This window comes from Penicillium manginii (genome assembly GCF_028828005.1).
Source record: "Penicillium manginii strain IBT 31320 chromosome Unknown utg000004l:1.0-7231830.0:1.0-7236170.0, whole genome shotgun sequence".
NCBI lineage: Eukaryota > Fungi > Ascomycota > Eurotiomycetes > Eurotiales > Aspergillaceae > Penicillium > Penicillium manginii.
In genome coordinates this window covers 1,926,552-1,951,234 of record NW_026643105.1, presented here as the reverse complement: position 1 = coordinate 1,951,234, position 24,683 = coordinate 1,926,552, and the positions used below count along the sequence as shown (strand labels likewise).

At 49.6% G+C, this 24,683-nt stretch overlaps 11 protein-coding genes across 11 annotated transcripts; 6 read left to right on the top strand and 5 right to left on the bottom strand.

The window, feature by feature from the left end:
* Positions 1 to 565: 565 nt before the first annotated feature.
* N7533_004440 (Zn(II)2Cys6 transcription factor) lies at positions 566 to 2,676 on the bottom strand (the record flags this gene model as incomplete). Its single annotated transcript, XM_057101090.1, has 4 exons — positions 566 to 1,118; positions 1,173 to 1,449; positions 1,514 to 1,880; positions 1,933 to 2,676. 4 exons carry the CDS (start codon positions 2,674 to 2,676, stop codon positions 566 to 568), a joined length of 1,941 nt encoding a protein of 646 aa, XP_056960720.1.
* A 1,030-nt stretch (positions 2,677 to 3,706) lies between these two features.
* N7533_004439 (putative MFS multidrug transporter) lies at positions 3,707 to 5,624 on the bottom strand (the record flags this gene model as incomplete). The annotated part of the gene is made up of 2 exons (XM_057101089.1): positions 3,707 to 3,825; positions 3,881 to 5,624. The coding sequence occupies 2 exons, from the start codon at positions 5,622 to 5,624 to the stop codon at positions 3,707 to 3,709; spliced, it is 1,863 nt and encodes a 620-aa protein (XP_056960719.1).
* Positions 5,625 to 6,150: 526 nt separating this feature from the next.
* Positions 6,151 to 7,124, top strand: N7533_004438 (type 1 glutamine amidotransferase; the record flags this gene model as incomplete). The annotated part of the gene is made up of 3 exons (XM_057101088.1): positions 6,151 to 6,391; positions 6,505 to 6,731; positions 6,834 to 7,124. The coding sequence occupies 3 exons, from the start codon at positions 6,151 to 6,153 to the stop codon at positions 7,122 to 7,124; spliced, it is 759 nt and encodes a 252-aa protein (XP_056960718.1).
* Positions 7,125 to 7,915: 791 nt separating this feature from the next.
* On the bottom strand, positions 7,916 to 9,567 carry N7533_004437 (OTU domain-containing protein; the record flags this gene model as incomplete). Its single annotated transcript, XM_057101087.1, has 4 exons — positions 7,916 to 8,047; positions 8,103 to 8,720; positions 8,776 to 9,188; positions 9,294 to 9,567. The coding sequence occupies 4 exons, from the start codon at positions 9,565 to 9,567 to the stop codon at positions 7,916 to 7,918; spliced, it is 1,437 nt and encodes a 478-aa protein (XP_056960717.1).
* A 1,122-nt stretch (positions 9,568 to 10,689) lies between these two features.
* N7533_004436 (FAD-dependent oxidoreductase) lies at positions 10,690 to 12,084 on the top strand (the record flags this gene model as incomplete). The annotated part of the gene is made up of 6 exons (XM_057101086.1): positions 10,690 to 10,712; positions 10,796 to 10,933; positions 10,993 to 11,096; positions 11,150 to 11,253; positions 11,332 to 11,683; positions 11,741 to 12,084. The coding sequence occupies 6 exons, from the start codon at positions 10,690 to 10,692 to the stop codon at positions 12,082 to 12,084; spliced, it is 1,065 nt and encodes a 354-aa protein (XP_056960716.1).
* Positions 12,085 to 12,361: 277 nt separating this feature from the next.
* On the top strand, positions 12,362 to 13,149 carry N7533_004435 (uncharacterized protein; the record flags this gene model as incomplete). The annotated part of the gene is made up of 2 exons (XM_057101085.1): positions 12,362 to 12,716; positions 12,863 to 13,149. The coding sequence occupies 2 exons, from the start codon at positions 12,362 to 12,364 to the stop codon at positions 13,147 to 13,149; spliced, it is 642 nt and encodes a 213-aa protein (XP_056960715.1).
* Positions 13,150 to 13,486: 337 nt separating this feature from the next.
* N7533_004434 (TVP15 family protein) lies at positions 13,487 to 14,369 on the top strand (the record flags this gene model as incomplete). The annotated part of the gene is made up of 5 exons (XM_057101084.1): positions 13,487 to 13,544; positions 13,603 to 13,765; positions 13,855 to 13,970; positions 14,045 to 14,134; positions 14,197 to 14,369. The coding sequence occupies 5 exons, from the start codon at positions 13,487 to 13,489 to the stop codon at positions 14,367 to 14,369; spliced, it is 600 nt and encodes a 199-aa protein (XP_056960714.1).
* Positions 14,370 to 15,872: 1,503 nt separating this feature from the next.
* On the bottom strand, positions 15,873 to 16,427 carry N7533_004433 (uncharacterized protein; the record flags this gene model as incomplete). Its single annotated transcript, XM_057101083.1, has 2 exons — positions 15,873 to 16,121; positions 16,278 to 16,427. 2 exons carry the CDS (start codon positions 16,425 to 16,427, stop codon positions 15,873 to 15,875), a joined length of 399 nt encoding a protein of 132 aa, XP_056960713.1.
* sreA (siderophore transcription factor SreA) lies at positions 16,414 to 18,109 on the top strand (the record flags this gene model as incomplete). The annotated part of the gene is given in 4 exon segments (XM_057101082.1): positions 16,414 to 16,724; positions 16,793 to 17,075; positions 17,087 to 17,300; positions 17,355 to 18,109. The coding sequence occupies 4 exon segments, from the start codon at positions 16,414 to 16,416 to the stop codon at positions 18,107 to 18,109; spliced, it is 1,563 nt and encodes a 520-aa protein (XP_056960712.1).
* A 503-nt stretch (positions 18,110 to 18,612) lies between these two features.
* N7533_004431 (CapA family protein) lies at positions 18,613 to 19,896 on the top strand (the record flags this gene model as incomplete). The annotated part of the gene is made up of 1 exon (XM_057101081.1): positions 18,613 to 19,896. One exon carries the CDS (start codon positions 18,613 to 18,615, stop codon positions 19,894 to 19,896), a length of 1,284 nt encoding a protein of 427 aa, XP_056960711.1.
* A 386-nt stretch (positions 19,897 to 20,282) lies between these two features.
* On the bottom strand, positions 20,283 to 21,674 carry N7533_004430 (PTH11-like integral membrane protein; the record flags this gene model as incomplete). Its single annotated transcript, XM_057101080.1, has 5 exons — positions 20,283 to 20,686; positions 20,750 to 20,817; positions 20,879 to 21,320; positions 21,388 to 21,424; positions 21,486 to 21,674. The coding sequence occupies 5 exons, from the start codon at positions 21,672 to 21,674 to the stop codon at positions 20,283 to 20,285; spliced, it is 1,140 nt and encodes a 379-aa protein (XP_056960710.1).
* Between the last annotated feature and the right edge of the window lie 3,009 nt (positions 21,675 to 24,683).

Sequence of the window (24,683 nt, the reverse complement as noted above, 5' to 3'; positions counted from 1 at the left end):
TCATTGGATAAATTTGTCTTGGTCGAGGTTCCGGTCTGGCGCCGTCGGCGGTGGATTATGCCACCGCTTTTCCGCCGGGCTATCAGAAGTATAGCCGTCACTCCGAGGCTGCCACGTAAAACCTAAAGTTTGAAGGTGTTACTGAGAAATATGCTGAAGAGGGCTAGGCTTAGTTCAAAACATTGAATACTAGTATTCCACTTTATAAACTTTAGAAGCAATTTTGTTTTCATGCGACAAGGATAGAAATACCCAGTTCTATTAGTACTGACACGATATCCTAAAAGTATGGCCGAGTGCCCAAAGGCGTCAACTTGAACTAGATAGAGGCAACTTCTGAATGTAAATTTACTACTATCAACTCCAGCCATGAAGTTTACATTTCTAAATTGAGACCGACTAGATACGCTCAGTAGACATGTTGGAATATAAATCCAAAGATTGAGGCCTAGGTGATGGGTCACCCAGCATTTCATTATTCATTTGCTCGTCGGGTATATTTTGAGAGTATTCATCAGAGCAGTGTGCTAGGCTCGGCAGACCAAGCCAAGATCCTAATATTTAATCAAAGTATATAAGACCCATACTGGTGGTATTGGTCAAGGGCATGGTGGGGAGGTATATAGAATCCTTGGTAAGGATGCTTCTCTGCCGAGAAATCACTCACGCCCAGTAGCGGATTTGAGAGATGCGAGGAAATCTCAGGGCCGTTGGATATTTTCTGATCTAGCTCGTGATATGGACTGTTATGCATCTGCATAGGATCCACTGTTTCGTGGGGCGGAGGGGGCCAGCCCCAGTGCTGCCGTAGGTCGTTCCCAATAGATTGTGTCGACCAAACAGTGTCTTTGGCTGTTGTATTCAAGATGCGAAGCGCCTCCTCTTGGGCTTCCTGAGACTCGAGGCTTTCTGCTGCGATTGCAAGACAGCGGATTGATATGTTGGCCAGACCACGATCCTTGAGGCCGACAGCAAGGCCGCAGATATCATACGCATGAGCCCGTTGCATTTCCTTCATCTCCGCACGGAAATCCGGCTCCATTGGATGGGTTCTTGCCAAAAGAATGCGAGCTGTATAGTAGAAATACTGCGCAATGATAGCGGGTCGCTTGGTCATCCTAGGGAGTAATTAGCAAGTGAAGGTTAAGCGCTGAAAGGCAAAGAAAGCTTACCAGATGGTCGGAAATACCGACTGCGTGTTACTAGGCCATGGCTGGACGTGGCCAAGAGGTTGCATCGACGGCGGGGCATTTTTAGCCCACTGATCACACCAACTATTGTAGTGTCCCCAGTCTTGCAACTTCTGGCTCAATTGGCCCATATGAGCATCTGTCCCGCTAGGGGATTGCTGGTTCTGGCTCTGTAATCGGAAATTCGAAATTTTGCCACAGATATAAAGGATTCGGTGAAGCCAGAGCTCCTCTGATTTGGGAAAATGATGCATATTGTCTATATGCATATCAACCCCCCCAAGTGTCTGGATCCCATGAAAGAGACCAGCCATAATGCAAACAGCTTAGCAGCTCCATGCTAGTATTAATCCAGAAGCAGGCACCCCCCAGTCCGGGTGTCTTCGCGTTCCAACCGCATTCACGGATCAGAGCTCTTGATCCTGTCGTATGGTCGATCTTGGGTGCCGATTGCGAGGGAATCAACTCATATATACTCAGAACCAGTGCAGCCGCTGCACATAAAACCGAATCGCGATTAGGATCTTGTATCAAGCTCACGAGGTCTTGTGTCGCCATCTCATAATAGCGAGTTCCCTTTTCATCCCCGTAGGAGGGATTGACGACTGAAAGATGCCGAGCACCACAAGCCAAGAAAGCTTTTAGTAGCATTGGCTCATCAACAGTATAGTATGGTAAAGTCTGCGAAAACTGTATGAAAAATTAGCAGAGTCTCTTGTAGTAGCTTTTAAAGGTGACATACGTGTCGCATTGAATCCATAGACTCCATCCAAGGAGCGACCTCTTCAACAAATGTTTGCAGGAGGAATATCTGTTCGGGGTCGCTCAGCGACGAAGAACTATACTGCTTCATGGCGAGCTTTCGCGCAAAATTGGATGTCCCATGCGGAAGCAGCTCATCACCAGGCACGATATGGGGCTCGTGCCACGTATCGGGGCCAACTATAAAGTCGTGCGGGACATCAAATCCGGTCGGGTCGAACGAATGGGCTACGGATTGGAACAGACTTGTTAGATAGTCCGTGCCCAAAGCATTGAGTGCATCGTGGTGCAAAAGCTGGCGATCCTGAACGGGACTCTCCGGCTGAGGAGGAGGATATCTTTCAAAGCCGCCGACATACTCGGATGCGATGAAACGCGAGTCGTCTCTGAACGTCACTTTAGCACCTTTGGGTCGATCAATGATATGTGGCGGAGCGACCGTCTGAATATCGATAAAGTTCAGGCGGACACCACGAGTACATATCCTATCCGATTTTCGACAATTCAAACACCGACCCAAGGCCTCATCGCATTTGAGGTGTCTCTTCCGGCAAGTGAGACACCCTGTTCGAACCCTCTTCGCCTTCGTATCTGACAAGTCGGATTTCTTGCGATTGGTGCCAGCGGCGCGAGGGGAATTGCCCTTCTGGCTTTTGGGGGTCGACGTTGTCGAGTCAACTCTCGGTGACTGCGATTCGGAATTGGCGCGAGTAGTGAGATTCATTTTGTCCTGTCAAGTATTTTACTTGCCCTATCCCCTCTTTCTGTTCTAGCCACCAGGGCCAACCGGGGCAGACAACCGCCAGTTTGATCGAAGGCTTCCGAATTCACAAAATCTTGATGGCGACTGTGGTCGAATGGCCATGTTCGCTGCTGGGGCGTGGGGCTGGTTCCAGATCCGACAGTCGGAATGTTGAATAGCACGAGATGGTCGCAAAGCGATTCCGATGTCTTTTGACAATTACTCTTTGTACAAGCGAGTCAAAGGCGGAGGCGGAGGAGGGGCAAAGCAAGGAGTTCGGAAGTCTGGAGTACCGTGATGTCAACTCAGGGCCAATCGGACAAGTAAATCGCAGTTATCATTGCCTCTCGGTGAAAGGCTGGATCAAACGTGGGTAGATGGCCCTTTTTGAGTGGGCTAGAATGCAGATGTGTCAAAGAGGATCGGCCTGGCAATTCAACGCGGAGGTTCTTGAGGGAAAAGTGGGACCGGGGCAAATCTAGGAAGCCCCTGATTGGCCAGTGAATTTCAAGTTGTTACAATAGAGCGAGTATCTCAACCTCCAGGAATGTTCTTGAACCTTTTGAACGGTCAGCTTGATTATCATTCCTATAATTGATGATCAAGATGGACGTTGCACTCTTCTCTTATCCCTCTCAGTGACGAAGCTGGGGAGGACCCAATTCACTACATTGTAACAGTACTTCAAGTTAAGGGCTGATTTATCTATGTCACTTGCCTATTCTAGTGGGGACTGGTTAACTGACAGTACCTAGTACTGACTATGTCTGGAATGTTGGATAATCTCGCAGACGCCCGGGGGTGACATGTGGTCTACTAGTCACCTCGATTCTCAGGTTGATAGAGCCTCACTAGTAGTCCACGGCGTAACAGCGGAGTTAGTTACCACTAGTAGCTGCGCATTTCTCACATGCCAGGCCCCACACGTTTTGATTATATTTCCAAAGTTGGTTTTGTATCTCGGTTGATGGAGACTGCCATAGCACTCAAGATGCATGGCCAGTGTGAATATTTAAGCCTTACTGCCAAGTCGGGGCAAACGAAGGCGGGAATGCAGTATCAGCATGATGGCACCCCAGAGGGCTGCGGATAGAAAGGTTGCACGAAGGGCAGTCGCATATGATCCGATAACTATCTAGCCATTAGTTAACGGATCACGGAATGAGTAAAATAGAAGAATGCGAACCTTGATGTTGGTGCAATGGGTCAAGACTGGAAATAGCTCGGATCGACTTGCGGACGAGGGCAATGATATGGTCTTTTTCCACACCCTTCACGTTACGTTCAAGTTGGTAGTAGAGGACATTTTGAAATATCCAACTACTAATAGACACGCCCATCACGGCTCCAAGGTTCCGTGCTAGACCGAGAGTTGTAGTAGCGATAGCCTGGTCATCCTGCTCGCTTGTAGCCAGCACTGATACCATCACCGAAGGGAAGGAAAAGCCTTGTCCGAGGCTAGAGAACGACACACAGATCATAGCTAGCGCATAGGGTGTGTGCATGTTGAGGGATGCGGCGGTACATCCGCCCAACAACATACAGAAGCCGCCAAGGATAATGGTTGGCTTCATCCGTTTCGACCAGGTGATCAAGAACCCAGTTCCGACACTCGAAGCAGTGATAGCAATGGATGCTGCCACTAATCGCAAGCCTGAGTCTGTGGGGCTAGCCAGCTTGACCGCTTGGAAGTAAAGAGGGACATTGAACATGACCGTATTGACTGAAATAGCACCGAAGAAATTGCCGATAATGAGACTAGCCCGGGGATTCTTGGAGAGGAGTTCTATCGGAAGAACTGCGCGTGGTACCCCGCGCTCGTATCTGACAAGAACAATACCCAGGAGCACAGCTGCGACTAGAGAGCCGATAACCAGAGGATGTTCCCAGGGAAAGACATTACCACCCAGATTCAACCCCATGATCAGAGCTGTCACTGCTGTAGCCAGGATGAATGCACCGGTCAAGTCGATGCTGCGGATCAATTGTACCACTGTCATTCGCTCCGAGTTGATGGCTCGTTTGACGCCGAGGTCCGCTGGGATGGTACTTGCTGCGGTGATGAAATATACAAAGATGAAGGGAAGTTGGATGAAGAATGCACCACGCCATCCGATATTATCACAGAGGTACCCACCAAAAGCAAGGCCCAAGCAACTACCGGTACCATAGCACAGGTTGATGTAAGATTGGTAAACACCGCGGTATTCGATGCGGACTAGATCGCTGGATATGACTTGGCCCATGGAGAACACACCCCCAGCGCCAAGGCCACAGAGGGCTCGAGCAGCAATAAAGCTGCCGATATTTTGGGCCAGTCCGCACCAAGCTGTTGTCAGGAAGAACATTGCGATGGAGAATAGGTACACGGGCTTCCGGCCGAAGGCATCGGAGATGCGTCCGAAGAGTGGTAGGAAGGCTGTAGAGGTGAGCAGGAATGCAGTTGATAGCCATGAAGCAGTGTTTGCGGCATTGAAGTAGGAGGTAATAACGGGGTGGCTCGATGCCATCAAAGTGGAGTCGAAGAAGCCGATCAGATATCCGATGAGGACGCCGACGAAAATAAGCCAGAACCGAGCTGGCGATACATCGATGAATCGAGCAGCATAGCTATCTTCCTCTTCTTCCTCTGGGATTGGATCTGCATCGCCGGTAGAGGCATTGTTCTTTTTCACAGAAGCTGAACCGCGCGAGGAGAATCGTTCCAAGTCGGGCTCGATGTCCAGCCCTTCTGCCGAAGTCACCCGGACCAGACCGAGGGCATTGATCTGTTCTTGCGTTTCATCGATCGAATTATTGCTTTCAACATTTGTGCTGCGACTGGCCACTCTGTGATAGTGGGTGCTTTGGTGAGATTCTGATACTGTTGACTCATGTCGCAATAGCGGAGTGGCTTCTGACGGGTCGGTTTCCCGGTTTCTGGAAGTCATTGTCGGGTGGCGTCAAGTCCACAAGATCCCATGTCCCGTGGGCAGGGAGGGCAAAGAAAAATAACAAGGGCTAAGCCAGGGAAATCGCTGCGATGACTGGTCTCGGCGCAATGAAGAATGTGGTACAAAGGGGAAGAATCAATTTGGCGGGGTTTTGGGTGGAAATGGATTTTTAAGCAGCAACACGAACAAGTTGCATGAACTCCAAGGTCGAGCACATGGAGCGGGCGAACCAGTGATCAGCTTAATGCATGTAGACTCTCGGTAGATCGTCTCGACAAGCCACTCGTTATATGAAGGGGAAGTGGCTGCCAATTACCTTAAGGTAAACCTGCCTCGAAAGGGAGAAGTGGGGAGTCGGCGATAAACGATAAGCGGCAAGTTGGAGACTTTCCGATCCGTTGGAGTCATTGGTGACTTCGCCTCAGACACTCGCCTGCTGTTCATCTCCCTATCTTCGCCTGTCCGAGACAGTCCTGCGAATTCTTTCCGTCTCGACCATCTTATAAGCAAATCAACCGAAAGAATGCGCGCCCCCCTTCGGATTGCCGTGCTGGAAGCCGATACCCCAATACCCCCCATCAACGACCTATACGGTGGCTATGGAGGGGTCTTCACATCGCTTTTGAAATCTAGCGCAAAGGCTCTCAATAAGCCCGAACAGCTGGATCCGGAAAACGGACTAGTAATTACGAAGTGGGACGTTGTCGGCGGCACAGAATACCCAAAGTTGGAGGATATTGATGCCGTGCTTGTGTCTGGGTCAAGTACGCCCCCCACCCTTATGGGAAATCATGGGATGCATATGCAATGCAACATGCAAAGTATTTCACGGGTGGTATGTGAACGGTAATGACTGATGTTTGATTCTCAAACACAGAACATAACTCCTACGAAGATATCCCTTGGATCAACCGCCTCGTCGAATTCACCCAACAAGTCCTCGCCCAAGATCGAGTCCGCATCGTCGGAGTCTGCTTCGGGCATCAAATTCTAGGTCGCGCGCTAGGAGTCAAAGTCGGAAAAAGCGATCAGGGCTGGGAGATTGCCGTCTGTGACATGGAGTTGACCGAGAAAGGCAAGGAAGTGTTCGGACTGGAGAAAATCGTACGTGATGTATTCCATTCCGGCACATGCACAATACAAAACAACATCAATACAAATTTGCACATAGGCTGACTTATGAAACTCATCCTCATAATATTACAGCGCATCCACCAAATGCATAAGGATATAGTGCACAGTTTACCTGAGGGTGTCACCCTCCTAGGCCATTCACCCCAGTGCGCGATCCAGGGCATGTACTCCCCGCGCCGTTTTATCAGTGTTCAGGGACACCCTGAATTTACGGGTTGGATGGAGACTGAAATCATTGGACTCCGGGCTAAAACGGGTGTCTTTGGTGAGGACCAAGCGCAGGACGGCCTCAGCAGAGTCAACAATGAACACGATGGTGTTGCGATCGGAACGACTTTCCTGAAGTTCCTACTGGAGGAATAAGCTTCTGCCTGTATGTGGAGTTGCAGCTGTATTTGTCTGGCCAGCTGCTTGTATATAGCACGTTCGATTATAGATACGAGAGGCCGACTACGCTTATAGACCGTTGTCGGCTAAGACTAGGTTGCGGCAATAGATGATGCAAACGCTACAAGCCCATGAAAACAGAATGGAATTAATTCCGTAATATTGTAGTGTTTAAAATAGGGTTGGGCCGATCGTGTTACACAAATGCAACCTGTCGAGACCTCTACTACGCGGTGTGACAAGTCACCCTGCACGGAGACCCGACAGTCTCAGAAACACCCGACCTCGGGAGTCAGAGATAATCATAAAACAGAATACAAGACGGAAGTACACAAGTAAGAATTCAGTAGGTAACCGATCCGGAGATCTGGCACCAGGAAAATATCCGATTGGATGCGAGAAAATGCTCGCGCAATCCTCAACATCAGCAAATAATGTCTAAGTTAAGTAGTTCTTCTCGAATCTCGCTGAGCAAATGCACGTCGTGAGCCATTGAGGAAAAATGCGCCAGGCATTTCCTCTTCCATGCAAAATAAAGTCAAAACGCCACCGCAGCCAACCTGGCTGTTGTTCCATATGGCCATGCATGTGTGCCAAAAAAAAAGGAGAAGGAGATCCAAGGTTCCAGCAAGTTGAAAATGCTTTCCACGCCAACGCCTTCACAATGCAAATAGATCGCTTCAAATAAAGATGGGAATATAGGTTCGGAAGAAAGGGGGAAGATAGGAGTAAACGCGCTGCGACTCGGAAGTGAAATCCCATCGCAGCTACGCGGGTCGAGGTTTTGAAAGACGGCCACTTCGACGAGGGGCCCTGCCTGTGGCAGATTCGGATGTTTCTGAGGCGCTCTCGTCTGGTGTAGAGTCTGACTCCTTTAGTTTTTCGGCGTCTGATTTCATCTATGATGTGAAGTCAGTGACAGGTACCGTGAAAATACTAGCAGAGTAGACTAACTCGAAGATTCAAAGAGACGACCTCGTTCTGGTCGTCTCGGAAAGATATGCCAACGCCCAAGGTCAACTTTGAGACCATGCGTTTCTTGGGTCGACCTCGGCGTATGGCTGGACGTGGTTCATCTGAGTCATCGCCGCTGTCTTCGGCAGATCTTTTGCTGCCTGTGCTGAAAGGAGATGACTCTCGTGACATCTGGACACTCGAGTTGAAACTCTGAGCCGGGGCGACTTGTTTGTCTGTGGGGGTGTCCAGCAGAGCGGCAAAAGCCCGGTCAATGTCACCACGGCACTTTTGAAGCATATCTACAATGGTGTCGCGATCATATCGGCCGCCAAGTCCATCTTGAATGGATTGTATATCCCAAGGAGGGTAGACGTCAACAGCTAAGCCGGGGTCGTCTGTAGAGTCAGTGGGCGCAAGGTGGGCGCCCTGGGGAATAAAATTGTCCTTATCAAGAGCTGCCTCTTTAATGTCGGACGAAACTTTCTCTTTACAATCATCGACGTGAGTATATTGGGGATGGGAGGGTAGGTCGGGCGACTGGTCGCCTCTGGAGATCTCAAAGAGGCCCTTGTGGGATCTGTCTAGAGGCCGGACTGAGGAATAGTGTTTAAAATCCTAAGCGTGAGGTTAGCTCGGAGCTGAGAAATATAAGACGAAACGATAGTCCTACGTGGAACGCAACGTGGATCACGTCACGATGTTCCTGGGGTGAAGCATTCACGTCTCGGAATGCTTGCACACCATCCATCGTGTAAACATTGATGTCCACTTGGTAAACTTGACAGAAAGCTTGAAGGCTCTCGGAGCTGCCCCATTCTCCATTTTTCCGAGTTGTAGCTACCATTTCCTCGAACCGACGCTCCTTGTCCTCGTCGGAAGGAGCTGTCACATCGGCGGAACGCGTAGCGTATGCGGACACAGCGGCTCGTTTGGGACGACGGCGTTCACCACCCTCAGCCACCACAAATTGCATGAAGTATCTTTTGTGGGTTGTCATATGGTCGGCTAGTAGCTGGCGGATCTCGTCGCCGTGGTCGAAGTTTCCGTATAATTGGTCGGAGAGGGAGTAGTAAAGACAATTTCCTACATTCGACGCGTCAGGGACCAATTATTTTAGGAAATTGAAGCTAGTCATTTGAGGATAACATGCTAATCTCTTTTGTCATAGAAACTGCAGGTTGATCTTACCGTCACCTTCTGTTGGTAAAGCGAATAAACCGTGTTCTTTTAAGCAGGGCATTTCCAAGCTTTCCAGGTCGATGGATTTCTTATGTCGGGTGGGCGAAGGATCTTGTCGGATGGGCGGAGCATTTTGTTGCTGGTCCAGCAGCGAAATCTGGCCAGTGGTCTGGGGAAGAGGATACTCTGCTAGTAGATCTGTGTTGAGGGTGGAGTCGGGGTGATGTTGTTCGTGTGCCGCAAGTATGGGCACAATTCTGCCACCATTTGCGAGAAGTGACATAGTAAGTGAGGCCCTTCCCGGGATGAGGGCGGCATCTATGAGGGGGGGAAATCCGGGCAGAGGGGAAAAAGTGAAGAGGAAGATAAAGTAGAAGAAAGAAAAGCCAAGGACAGAAAACAGAGAACAAGGAACCCGCAGAGTGGAGGAGCCCTGCGGGTGCCGATGGATAAAAAGGAAAACGATGTTGGTACTAGGCCAGATTTGCCTGGCGAGAAAAAGTTTGGGGCGGTCCAGCTTTGTGCCTTCTCTGGTTGGCTGCACGTGAGCCCTTACCCACTATGACATCGCTCAATAGGGTACGTACTAGACCTGATTCGGTTTCCACGTATACTTTGTCTGAAGTATACTAGTACTAATAGCTATACTAGGGTACTATCTACAGAGTATATAGTAATTATTTGGTACTCTGTAATTCTTGAGTCATTCTCATTGCTCGCCCACCCCTGAACTCTGGAAATGTGATCCATATATTCCTAGGGATACGGTGGAGCCCACTGGAGTCCGCGGGTCGTTACGGAGAGGCCCTTGCAGTCGAGGCGGTGGAGGGTACAGTTTCTAAGCACACTATTGACTGCTGCTGACTGTATTCGTAAATCTCGAAAGCTCTATAATTACAGTTACATTTGTATGGTTATAGTTATAGTTATAGTTATAATAGACCTTATTTACAAAGAAATATTTAACAGAAGTCATGCAAAACCATGACATTCCCTCACTTATAAACCCAACTTGTTAATACAGAAATCAACCCCTCAGATGCGGAGGCGTTTTGGGATCGTATGACTCCGCGTCTCCACTGTGAAAAATTCAGCGCGTTAAACCGAATTACCACATCTGATTGGCCCCTAGCCACACCGCCGCCGCTGGAAATAGTAATCGGCGGCCCGGGTCGTACAGAGGCGTAATTTACCCCGACCAGCTCCATTTCTCTTATCAAAGGGTATGCTCGATAGCGGAGATTGTCTTGACTCCTCCTCTGGGGCACCCCCGCTTCCTACCCTTACGCAATACTTCACCGTTGAGTCATTAGACCTGCAATTGCTTGTTAAGAGTCCCCAGACGCCACATTCAGAGGTTCAAATATAATCACTCCGCACAGTCCGAATTGGATTCCCCGCAAAAATGCCAAACATCGTTGTTTTGGGGTAAGTTCTGAACGCCCCGCTTTGATGGGATGCATTTGATGCACCGTATAGAAGGCGTTAGTTGTGACTAACATTTCTTTCAGTGCTGGTGTCTCTGGCCTGACAACCGCCTACCTTCTCTCAAAGGATCCAGCGAATAAGATCACCGTTCTGGCTAAGCACATGCCCGGTGACTATGATATTGAATATGCTTCTCCCTGGGCCGGTGCCAATTACATGCCGTACGCCAAACAACCCCTGAACTCGACAACCTTTCATTGACAATTCTCCTTTTCAACAGAGTGGGCAAGCAGGGAACTGATCATGAACGCTGGGAGCGAGAGACCTGGCCCTACCTGAAGGAAATCACAGAGAAGTACCCGGAGGCGGGAATTCACTTCCTCGGTATGTGAAGTACGTCGACTGGCTTGACTCTCGCTATTCTAACAGGAATCCAGGCACTCTTATCTACAACCGTAAGAAAGATCAGGAGTCGGATACCGGCAAATGGTTTGCGGAATTGACCCAGCCAGACCCCTGGTACAAAGACGTTGTGCCTGATGTATGTCAATGTCGGGCCGATGAAAATATAGACATAAGCTGACAAATTGTTTAGTTCAAACCGATTCCTAACGAGAAGCTGGCCCCGGGGGTTGATAATGCCCAGGAATTCACGTCTGTCTGTATTAATACGGCCGTCTACCTGCCCTGGCTCGTCGGCCAGTGCGTCAGATCCGGAGCGGTCGTCAAGCGTGCTGTAATCAAACACATTGCCGATGCTGCAAACGAACATCATACCGGCCAAAAGGCCGATCTAATTGTTAACTGCACTGGTCTCTCGGCCAAGACCCTCGGAGGCGTCATGGACAGCAAGATGCACCCTGCTCGGGGTCAGATCGTAGTTGTCCGCAATGATCCCGGTCCCATGGCTTCTGTGTCCGGGACAGATGATGGAGAGACCGAGTGCCTGTACATTATGACCCGTGCTGCAGGTATGAGCATTCGACCCTTCGACCTTAGGAATGAACTAACTAAATAAACTATCTTAGGTGGTGGCACTATCCTGGGAGGTTCTTATCAGAAGCACAACTGGGATCCCCTGCCAGACCCAAATCTCGCCAATCGAATTATGAAGCGTGCTATCGCGTTGGATCCTTCTCTGGTCAAGCCTGGTCAGGGCATCGAGGGTCTTGATATCATCCGACATGGCGTTGGCTTGCGACCTTTGCGCGAGGGTGGCACTCGCATTGAGAAGGATGAAGTCAATGGTGTCAAGGTCGTTCATAACTATGGCCATGGTGGGTTCGGATACCAAGCTTCCTTTGGTTGTTCGGTAGAGGCTGTGGCGCTGGTCAAGGAGGCGCTTCAGAGCGGACCCCGAGCCAAGCTCTGAGTGTAGCCTGGAAAACTACTCTCTCGCGTAGAATTTCATGGTAGCATACGTTCATTACAAAATGTGACGTCAGTCTTGGATTATGTGATAGTACAGTATCGATATAGTATATAGTAATTGTATTGAAACGCTATTGAAACGCCTTTGAACTACTTTATCAAGGTCGCCTTCGGGTTTTTGTACCTATTCGACTCTGTTTCTTCAAGCCTGACCACTAAACAAGCACTACTAGTTGAATACTAGTACCGACACCACTATTATTAAGCCAAAATTCAATATGCCACGCAAAGATTTGAACGATATGTCCATCCGAATCAAAAAGGTGGCCAACGAATTCGGTAACAGTCCACTGGGTAAATCGCCACTTGCCAAACAGCCTTTGGTGGCTACACCGTCGACAATCCTTGCTATGGTGATGGATGCAATGATCAAGTCCAAGCCGATATCCCATGATATCTCGCAAAAGACCATGAATCATCTCATCGAAGCTGGTTATCATGATATTGACAAGCTTCACAAGAGTACATGGGAGGAACGAACAGAGGTTCTCCGCGAGGGAGGATATAATCGATATCGAGAACAATCTGCAACGAATCTCGGCAATCTAGCTCAGTTCGTGATGGATAAATACGGTATGTTACTACTAATTTGTTGGTTAAACTGGAGTATTTCAAGCTCTTTCTTACCCTTTAAAAACCCACCTGATCCACTTGCTGAAAGAAACTTGAATTCTAATCGATCTTTACGTAGACGGCGATCTCAACAACCTACTCAAGAGAGCTCATGGGCGGAGAGAAAAAGACGCGACCTTTGATCAAAGAGATCAAAGGAATCGGTGAATTGGCCGTGGAATTGTTTTTTGACAATGTCCAGAGTGTCTGGCCTTCTATCGCCCCATTTGTCGACTCCCGTAGCCTTCAAACGGCCGAAGAGGTGGGGATTGGTGCCAACATGCAGGCAGTATACAGCGCACTGGATCAAGACCCCAAGCAGATGAGTTGGTTTGTCAACGGACTGTCATCTGTGCGTCTGGAGAAGAAACAGTTTGCTATAGAGAGCACGTAGGCCGGAGATATCTACAAAACTCGGTGTTTATGGTAGATGAATATCCACACTACTCCGTACATACGTAACAACCATAGTCTCCATGTATCCGCACATGCTAAGAATAGTAAGAGTATTCGTACATCAATCCCCTTTTGGTTCAGCCACACCGGATCACGTGAGGTCCAGCCACCGGGCTTGGCGGACCCGCCGCTTGCGACAGCCAGCTCTCCATCCCCCATCTACCGCGCCCCTGTTCTTCGTGCATTATTAACAGCTGTTTCTTCTTCTTGACCTCATTTCTCTGTCATCAAAGCTACATATTTGGTCGCTCCTTTGGTCCCAGACAAGCACAGGTATGTTTGAAGCTGAGCTTCGCCCCCTCGGGGTCGACTCCGCCCCCGACATCGCCAGCTGTGGCACTGTTTCAACCCCATCCTCCCGTCAGTGCCTGTGAACTAACGACTAAACTAGCGAACCTACCGACTACCCCATACCCTTCCATCTCGCCTTATCTTCCTCATCGACAGTCTACCGACCTCAGCGACGTTGACCCTAGACCACGGACTACCCAGACCCTGTTGATCAAGGGGAACCCGACAAGCAATACCTTCACAATGGATTTCTCCAACATCTTGTATGTTTCATCCGTCCTCGTCACTTGGTCTGGTCTTCTTGCCGAAGATACTGTCCGACGTTGAAGGGTAGCGCTAATCATGTCAACAGTCGCCTCGTGAACATCGCGATCGGCGTGGTTATGGTGCTGGGCGGTATTAGCCAGTTCTTCCCCATTTCCATGAGCTCCATTATCGTTGGTATCTATGTGATGATCTTTGGTGCTGGTATGTTTATGACGATGTCGCATCGATGACAGATCTCTCGCATTGTTTGTTGATAGGTACTAATGTTGCCGCAGTTGTCGCCGGTCTGGAGTTCCTCCCCAACGTCCCCGACTACGCCTACCGTTACGCCTCCTTCCTGTTCTCCTTCCTGGGCCGCGGTGTCTGTAAGTTATTGCTATGAAAACCTACTCCTCACGCCGTCGTTAACCGACTCCTTCCTCTTCAGTCTACATCTTCGTTGGCTGCATCATTCTGCACGGCCACATCCTCCGCGAGATCGCCGCCTCCATCGTCGGTATCACTGGTATCGCCTACGTGGTGCTGGAGTTCATCCCCTCCATTGAGCCTCCCTCCAACATGCGCGAGTCCGATCAGGGCTGGGGTGCTGAGCAGGTCTAAGTGTTTGCGACACTGCGAACAACGCCGATGATTGCTGCCTACAGCTATTACGTGGCGCTAAACCCGAAGATGGTGGCGCTCGGACTGATGCCTGGAGGTCAATCATCAGTGTGATATATGACAGTTGATGAGGACAATGAGTGAGCAAGCTAGGGTATTTCATCATCGGTGGATACATTGGTGCAAGCGTGTGCCTCGCCAAGTTTTTTTTTTTTTGGAAGAAGCTTATGATGTACTCTTTCTGTGGGGTCCTCTATACGGCCTCGAAATTTCCTTTTCTATTATTTTTTTTCCCTCTGCCAGTCTTGTTATTCTTTTATCATGGCTTGTATTGATACCTGAACAGAGATACTGTCCTGCCTAGAACGTTTTTTTTTTTCTTTTTTTTTCGTTTCTGTACTATAAAGTGTAGGCCTTGTGGCCTGCATCCAATACTACATGGATATGAATATGAACGGCAGGTTGTGGCCAATGGCCAGTGGCGTAAAACATTAGCAATTTCCATCCAAAGTGGAACTCAGTTATCAAGCGAAGAAGAGAGAAAAGAAAAGTACGAACGGCGGCTCGGTTACAAACCGAAGACTGTGATTCGGTGAAAGGGCCCCATTTGGGAGGTACCTTAATAATCCCATTCGCCTCTTTGGGGAGAAGCACCTCGGCATTTTATTACGAGCAAACAATAATTTGCACCCTGGAAGGGCCTGAGAGGGCCTAAGGGCCAAAGAACCTGAGGAACGAGGCTCGGATGGAGCCTTCCGTGGTGCCGGGTACCCAATCATATCCACGGGATTGCTGCTGACGCCACGCATCAGCCAATGATAAACCGTAGAAAGCTGATTGCCTGCGCAAAGGCCCGCTCAGCGTCTTACTTGGGAAGGTGCCGGATGGTCGTTGCCCCCCCTAAACTTCATCAGGTTTCGGTGGAGTCATTTTGGATCTGGGGACTGTCAATTCTCGATCGATAGAGATGTCTTGGGAAAAAAAGCAAAAAGTGAAGAAACTGTCAGATAGAGAAATCGAACGCCAAAGGGAAGGGCGGGGAGGGGTAGAATAAGCTGAAACGCCCAGAAAAGATTAGATGAGATAGTGAAATGATGCGATTAGCCCGATAATAGATTGATACCGGGCGATCCCCCCTTCGTAGATCGATAAACCTTCCCCGTCATTGGGTTCCATCTTCTTCTCCCCTGCCGATTCTTCTACTCAATCTCCCATCAGCCCACCTCTTCTTTCTTCCTCTATCCCTCCTCTACACCATCTTTCCTCTCTCTCTCCCTGTCCTCCCTCCTTGCCTGCCGTTATCAGTCAATCCTCCTCCGCATTGTGCACATTCGCATTCGCATTCGCCTCCTCACCATCCTCCTCCTCCACCTCCACCCCCCTTCACACCGGCTGTCCCGCTGGGATCATCATTCTGCAGGCCCTAACGACTTGGTCCAGTCCTAGTTTCGTTAGCTCGCACATCGGCCGGTATCCCCGAGGACATCTCCCCACAGCGCCAAGTCAGACCAGGCGTTCTTGCTTTGCTGTCACCTGTCGCAATCGCCCATCACCTGACCACTCCCGGCACTTTGGGACGCCACTTTCTTTGATATCGCTGCCCTCATCTTTCCTTTTTCCCCCAAGGCTGTGACTGTGTCGATCCCTGGTCTCGCCTCTATCCTCCCAGGCCTGCTGTGCCCCTCCGCCTTCACCCCCCTTTGAACCACCATTCAGATCCCAGTCTTCTGTGCCCTGCCCTGGCCCGCCTCCCTACAGGAAAACAGACATTACGGCCCGCTGACCGACATTTGGCCTTTGTTTGGTGCCATACCCTGTGTGCGTGCAGACTGACGTGCGTGATACGGTGAAATTCGGCTCTAGACTGCAGTGCGACATACCCCTTCTCCCTCCCGGCATCCAACATACCATCTTCTTCTCTCCGCTCCTACCGCTTTGTTCCTGGATCCTGCTCCCCCACAATCGGTTCGCCTGTCCTTCCTCTCGGGTTCCGAGCCAAAAGATTGGCCGACCATACCTTGGCCCTCCCGCAGTGAAGGTGGTAATGTTAGCATCCATTTCACAAATGGAAACGGTGCGCTCTTTCCCCGGCACCTCTGGTGGCTCCATGCGACAACCCTCCGCAGAGGATCTAGATGCTGCTCAGCAGCTGATCTCTTCCGCACAGGCTGGTCGCGAACATCTAGCTCGGCAGTATGGCGATTCTACTCCGATCAAGGGCACGACGAGTCCACCCCCAAATGGACCACCATCGGCATCTGGATATTCAGCCGATGGGAGATCAGATAGTCAGCCCCCGGGCAAAACCTCTCCCAAGTCTCAGAAGGACACAAGCTTTCTGGGACATTCCTGCAGGTGCGTTCCCTCCTCAATCATTTGCTCAATTGCTCAAAGGATGTGCCAAGAAACTGACAGATGTATAGCAATTGCGGAACCAAAAACACTCCACTTTGGCGTCGATCTCCAACAGGTGCGATGATTTGTAATGCATGTGGTCTCTACCTCAAGGCTCGCAATGTGGCTCGCCCGACAAAACGAAACCGTGCCCAGCAAAATACGGAACCCGATAAGCTCAACGCCCCCTTCCTCAAGCCGACACGACCACATCATCAGGAGGCGGCTGCAAAGGCTCCTGCCCCGGTGGTGGAAGTTGCAATGGTACTGGAGGTGCGGAAGGATGCGATGGCTGTCCAGCATACAACAATCGTATCTACAAGTCCTCTCAACGAGGGACTCCTGCCATCCAACCCCAATGGGGTCGCGTCCCAGAGACAGAAATTCTTCCTGCGCCTCCGCAGGTAGAAACCCCTCCCAAGATTCCATCCAATGCGGACGGAAACTCTACGCTTGTTGCTTGTCAAAATTGCGGTACGACAGTAACGCCACTTTGGCGCAGGGATGAGCATGGCCATCCCATCTGCAACGCCTGTGGTAAGCATTCATTCTACCTACGATCTGAAACCACCCCATCTAACTCGCGAATAGGATTGTATTATAAGCTGCATGGCTGTTATCGCCCAACCACCATGAAGAAGTCGATCATCAAACGCCGGAAACGTGTCGTACCAGCTCTGCGAGATCAATCTCCTACCGCGGCTACCCAGTCCTCGAATGGATCATCGGCATCCCCTGAAGCTTCCCCCGCTGCCTTGGCCCACTCTCACGACGACCATTATCGATATATGAGCGGAGAGCCCATGGACCACATGCCCCGACCTCTGCCGTTCGCACCGCCCCCGGTTGATTTCACTGGCTTCCATATCAGCTCCGCCCCCATGCAGCACCATCAATTCCCCAAATTGCTGGAGCCAGAGAGGTTGGGCCCCTCGCCGGTGTCTTACGGACGACGATCTGCATCCCCAAATTCGATCAACCTACCGCAGAAACGGACCTTGGCGGAGACCACTTCGGATTCCCTTCCCACAACCCCTATGGAGTCAAATCAGCTACCGCCCATTATGTCTTCAGTAAATCCATCGCCGCCAGGCCGTTTGAGCTCGATCTCATCCATTCTTAACCGCACCGAGAATCGCGATGATTCACGGATGGAATCGCATATGAATCGACCTCAGGCACTTCAGCCTTCTTTAGGACATGCTGGGCATCAGCAATCATTGCCCGGCATCTCTTCCTTGACTGACCCGTCAGTCGAGAGACGTGCACAACTCGAGCGAGAGGCCGAGTTGATGCGTGAAGCCCTCCGACAAAAGGAGCGGGAACTGGCCGCAATTGGCCGATAGTTAATCCATACATCGACACGAGTCCAAGTCATGATGAAAGTAACGAGATTCAATTCGAAATAATTTGGTTCAGGCTGGTGGTTTTTCCCAAATGATACACGGCGCAAACATGGAGATTTGCGCAATGATACCACTCAACGTATTCTATTCTTTCTTTTTTTCTTCTGGGATCGGATCGGCTTTGATACCGTGTTACTATGTCCTTGTTTTGCCAAAAGTCTTAGCAGAGAAAATGTACTCTTACGGATTGCTTCGGGGTATAGATTAATTCAATTCCTAGTGAATATCACGACAATGGTGTTCGCAGCACGCTTTTGTATGGCACTGGTATTAGAAGAGTAGTCTTCTCTGGCTAATCCTGTAATCTCCCTGTTTGTGGTTCGACCGGAGTTGAAACCGATGTCATCATGACTTGATGCGTCAACGGTATCTCAGTTTCAACGGCGCTACTATCATCGGAATCTAAAGGATATGCATAAATAATCCCGGACTTGCAGCACATAATGTCCACCCCCCGAACTTTCACCCTAACATTTACCGGAGACGTGATGCTAGGCCGTCTAATCGACCAACTCTTGCCCGAACACGTCAACAACCCCCAAGACAAAGAAGTCGCAACCAGCTTCATATCCAAACACCCATCTATCCTCGGCCAAGGAAACTACACACCATCCTCACCATGGGGCACAACACTCTCTCTCTTCCAAGCATCCGATCTAAACATCATCAACCTCGAAACAGCAGTAACAACCACCCCCGAGCGCTGGCCCAACAAGAAATACAACTACCGCATGCACCCAGCCAATCTAGCGCCCATCCTACACGCAGCCCAAATCGACTACGCGAATCTCGCGAATAACCACGTCCTCGACTTTGGCAGTGAAGGCCTCGTCGAAACAGCTTGGACATTGAAAAGTGCCCGCATTGCTTTTTCGGGTGCGGGCGAGACGACGAATGAAGCGTTTAAGCCGGTGGAGTTAGCTCTGCCGCGGAAGACGCTGTTAAAGCATGGATGTGCTCGTATTGGCACTAGTAGTGATACTACTGGTACTATAACTACTATTGCGCCAGAAAGCACTCGAACCCAGGCTGGCGACAGTGGGGCTAGGTACCTCCCCGTGCACATTTACTCCGCGTCCGACCATCCCCAAGACTGGGGTTCTGTCCCAAACTTCCATTTAATTGATTACTCACCGAGTACGCGGGACCGATTGCGTAGATTACTTCTTTCAAATGGCGTGGCGGAATATCCGGGCGAGACGGACTCGAAAAGTGATACCCATCACGACCAACCTAAACCTGGAGACCACGATAACGAATCCACGCAGTCAAGGCGAAACAATGCTCATGTTCCCGCGTTGAAGATATTATCCATCCACTGGGGGCCAAACTATATATGGAAACCAGAGGATAGAATCCGATCATTGGCGCACTTCCTGGTCGACGAGTGCGGCGTTGACATCGTGCACGGCCATTCCTCGCATCACGTCCAGGGGGTGGAGGTTTATCGGGGGAAAATTATTATATACGGCTGTGGGGACTTTGTTGATGATTATGTTTTGCATCCGGAGTTTCGGAATGATCTTGGTGCTGTTTGGAGGGTTGTTTGTCGTGAAAAGGTGGTGGGAGGGCCCCGGGAGAGGGAGAGGGAGGGAAAGGGGCTTTTAGGTCTGAGTCCTGTGCGGTTGGAGATATTTCCTACGCGCATTGACAAATTTCGAGCCATGTTGCTGGATTCTGGGGATGTGGATCATAATTGGGTTTGGGGGGAGGGTTGGTGCACTTAGTCGGGATCTTGATACACGGGTGCGTGGGGAGCTTGGGGAGGAAGGACAGATTATCGTTGATATAGAGTAGATACCCAGGTACTGTTAGTACCTTCGAATACAGATTAAAAGGCTCAGTGTACTGCTACTAGTAGTGTTGAATTTCACTTTCCAAGGTTTGTTTGTCCATGATTAGAATATAATCGTAATGTAATAATGTAGTACTAATGCCAAAGATTGAATGTCCAGTTAACCGCCCAAAGATAGATCCTGACCCCTAATATATACCAAGAAGATGAATGAAGTGTTGTAGGCCGTCACAATGCTGTCGTAAAAAATAGATAGAAGAAAAAATAAAGAGAGTAGTGCCCGAAGAATGAAAATGATGGGCGGAAAGAATGTTATGGTCATGAAGGAGGAGGGGTTTCGATAACCAGTCGTCGCTCGCTGACGGTCTCCCCCACTTTAGTTTCTTGCATGACAGTCATCTCGGTGGTAACTTCAATCCCACCAAATGAGCTGTTGCTAGAACGTTTTCCCTGTTCGACATTGATCGAATACATATCGAAATCCTTATCCATGTTTTGGCTGAAAAGGTCGGTATGTTGTCTTTGTGAGCGAGATGCTGTGAAGTTGCGGGTGTTGCGAGTGTTGCCCGTGCGTGGATTTGTGGTGTATCGGTTATAGCTGTTCGTTGAAAGTAGCTTGGGGAAGATACTGCTGATAATAGGTCGAAGGAAAGGCAGACAGGCACAAATGATTGCAACATTGCACTCGGCCGCAGTCCAGTACGCGGCATCGACATTGCTGTCTAAATAGACATACTGGTTAGCGGCAATGTCGGTCAATAATGATAGGAAAGGTAAAATCATACAAGATGTATCGGTGCTCTGAGCCACGTTGCGTAGACTAGAAAGGCGTAGAATACTTGTAACAACAACACTGTATGGTATCCGATTGTTAGCACATGCATGTAGTTGTTTCGGTTTCCATGGGGACGTACAGAATACCGATCGCGAAGACTCCCATCAGTGCAATCTTCTGGGTTTTTGGCAATTGGAGGTTCAAAAGTTGCGGCATAGGAAGTGCCAATAGTATCACATCGGTAGCAATGTTCATCGACGCATTGAAGAACCAAACAGCTTCAAAATTCAGGCAATGACCAGGCAAGTCGTGGTTCCAGAACTTGGCGACTGGTACACAGTTCACGTAGCCGCTGACAATGGCCCAGGCTGAGTATGTTGCAACAACTGCCATCACAATATAGCAGGCGAGACGAAAGGAGCGAGCGGGGAAAATGCGGATATATTGCAGAAGAATGGAGAATTTGGTGAAGGCCAGGCTGGCGTTGTACATAGGAATAGCGGCCCAGAGACACTTTAGCTGATTCTGAAGCACGTCAGAAGAGAGTAGTGTCGAGTGAGTACCCATTTTATAATGATATTCTAAACAACGGGGTATGGTCAGATGCTGGCTTCATAGGGTACTTGGTATCACGGAGCAAACACGTACGGGCAGCGACCAGTGAAAGGTATATGATGGAGAATATCTGGAGAATATTCCAATTTTTAGCTACTTATGTCATTTTTCCACGTATTGGATCAACATACCAAGGCAATAAGAACGCTCCAGTCTTCACGGCCTGTGATCTTCATCAAACCCAACCGAGCGAATAATCTCATGCCGACGATGAGCGCAGCAATGCCAGTCAAGACTGCTGTCACAACTAGTGCTCGCTGGCCACGCTCATGGCCATCATCACTGGCCCGGGGAAAAATTTCATGCAATATGTCGTCCATGTTGACGGGGCGTATAAAAGAGTGAATGGTGTGGTGGGGATGCCCAGGTGGTTCTGTCAAATGAATGTCGTGGGTGCGTTCGGGCCTTCAACAATCTGGAAATATCATCCAGTCAACTCTCAGCAATGACGGTCTACTGCATCGAAGTCGAAGAAGAAGTCCCTCTTGCCCCAGTTTCCCCGTATCAATATCTGCAGTGGAAGGTTAGACTGAGGAGCGGGCAGAGAGGCGGGGGATGGCACTTATGAGCCCCCAGGTCTCTAGCTGGAGCGGAGTGGATCTTGTGTTCATGCAAAGCATCGCACCAGGAAAACCTTGTTGGCCAAGTTGCGATCTCCGCTAAGTTCCCATAGTTGACTCAATAGTGCACGACTAGGCGGCGATCCCCAAGGGCAAACTCGGTCATTGGGCCCGTCGTCCACGGCAGGGCACCGACTCGAGCGTGTGCCATGTGGCACCCATGCCTTCAGATGCAGCCTCCTTCCATGTAGGAATGCATCTGAATGCACCGAAGTCTGCCATTCAAGGCTTGAGCGTGGGCTTGGTCGCCTATTCCCCACAATAATCGTCACTTTGGTGGGCCCCGGCACTGCCAGCCCGGCTCTCTGGCTATTTGATCCTGTGAAAAGCGACCGAGATTCGCATGGGCCTACTCAATATCCCATGGAATAGTCGACCATTAAACTTTTATTTTGTCAACCTTTCTCTTCGAGCTATCTATCAGCATAGGGGAGCGGTCGTGAATGGGCCTCATGTGTTGTTGACCCACTTTGGGAACACGGAGTTGCAATTGTCTCGGTGGCACTGCCCTAATGTTCTTTGAGATTGAAGCTGCATCATAATGCAGGCAGCGTGCATAAGACTGTATTCCGCTTACTCCGTACACCGCGTTGAATTTTCAGTCATAAAAAAAATTCACAATCCATGCATCACCGCTGTTTAGCCGAGGAACTGTATGCATCCATATTCCAGACCCCCATCTCCCTGGAATGTCAAAATTGCCTTGATGCAACCTCCGGAACTTTGACTTCGAAGATCCCGACGTCAAAAACGACAGATGCCAATCCGTTATTTTCGCGTGGGTCTCATCCCGTCAACTTAGACTACGGCGATGCACCATCCCCTGAACCACAACACAATTCCATAAATTTCATCCCCCTTTCGCTTCTCCCCCGGGGCCCAGACATTAATATTCACGCCAGTAGCTCTATTCTTCAGTGGTTAATTTAATCATTGAACATCCAGCGCCAAGGGCAAGCCCACCGGGAATTGAACGCCACGGCAAATCCCGATTCAATGCAGCTGCAAGCACTCTAAACGAACCCCACAAAATCGCCACTTTTATTCAATAATGCGCGTCGACACCCCACAGCGGAGATCCACGACTGCTCTGCCCGCGCCGAACATCAGAATCCAATTCATTTGATTATTTGGCGCAACTGAATCTGCGATTGGCCGAAGCCCGAAGATCGTTTCCTTTCGCCCTTCTTGAACGTTTACGGGGCGGAACATCAGCTACATTTGATCCCTTGATGGTGTCTGAGTCCTTACCCTGAAAAATATACCCCGAGCTCAATGATCGACATGTATATATTTAAGGGGCTGTGGCTGATCCCTATCCTGAACCTTACTACTTCCGTCTAGCCGAGCGCCATCGTCAACACTAAGATCGAGTGGCGTTCTTCATATCTCAAATACCTTTGCTTTCAAAAAGTTTGTGTGCCACATGGGCATCAATTTGGATTTTCTTAGAGAATCACTTATTCCATTCAAATTGCACTAGCTGCTTTTTGAATGTTTATATCCAATAATAGATCATTTTCTTACTAATCGGCATTTCTCTCCAGGGCTCACTAACGGAACTAGGGATCTAAAAGTGGTTCAAATTGTCCGGCATGATTAGGCTGCTACTAGTATAAAATCTCATGTGATGTACCAGGCACAGTACACATCGCGAGTTTCCAAGGTTTCACGCCCTCTCTTTTGTTGGTTCTGACTTAACGCTTCGCATTTATTGACCTGCCCGCCGAACCTATCGCATCAAATCGTTTAGGCAAAAAATTCTTTAGCTAACTTTGGAACCCATTCGTCCATACCGTCAAAGTAAACCTCATGTCGTCATAGTATAGCATTTTGGGGACACTTTACCTGAGCAATGCGGAGAAGTTCAGGCTCTATCAAAGATGTGAGCACTTTGTTGCCGCCATCGAGAATCCACGAGACGTCATGAGCAAGCGCAATATGAACACCAAAATCTCGTTCCAATGTCCGTAATCGTGCAATTGTTTCCCCAGCTGCGGGTAGGTCCATCTGCAAACATCCTCGACTACCATCAGGAAGTGGGAACTCAGCAATCTCTTCCGTTCCATCGAATAGCGATCTGTTTGGCGATAGTATTAGACACCAACTCCGACTAATGTAGCAGTCCTTCTCCTCGGGGGCAAATATACCTTGAATGGCAACAGTCTGATCCTAGGAGGACCCAGTCTCCGCTTCCAAGGTGGGCGCATGCGCACAGATTACCGGGCATATGTCCAGGGGCCTGGATGACCCAAAAGCTTCCATCCCCAAAGAAGTCCATGGCTTTGTCGAAGGGCCCGAATGGAACCCACGGTCCACGTAATGTCTCCCAGCGCTCGGTTGAGTGGATCGGATCGAAAAATCGACCATCCCACTGGGACTTTGGATCTTCCAGGTGGCCCGGGCTACAGAACTCTTTCGTTCCGGGACCGAAATAGCCTGTGGAATTAGGGAAAATACCACGGATTGGATAGCAGTGGTCAAAATGAGCATGACTGTTTACTCTAATTAGCTTTTTGATTCCGCTTTCAAAGTGGCTTCCTCATGTAAACTACCGTACCTGAATATAACCGATTCGACTTCCGAGGCTGGAATTCCGTGTCTTCGAAATATCTGGTGTGGAATAGACTCTCTCGGTCCTGCAATTTCCAACTGGTTCCAGTAGTTATCGCCAACAAAAGTTGAGTAGTCACTTTTGTTCTAGCTAGT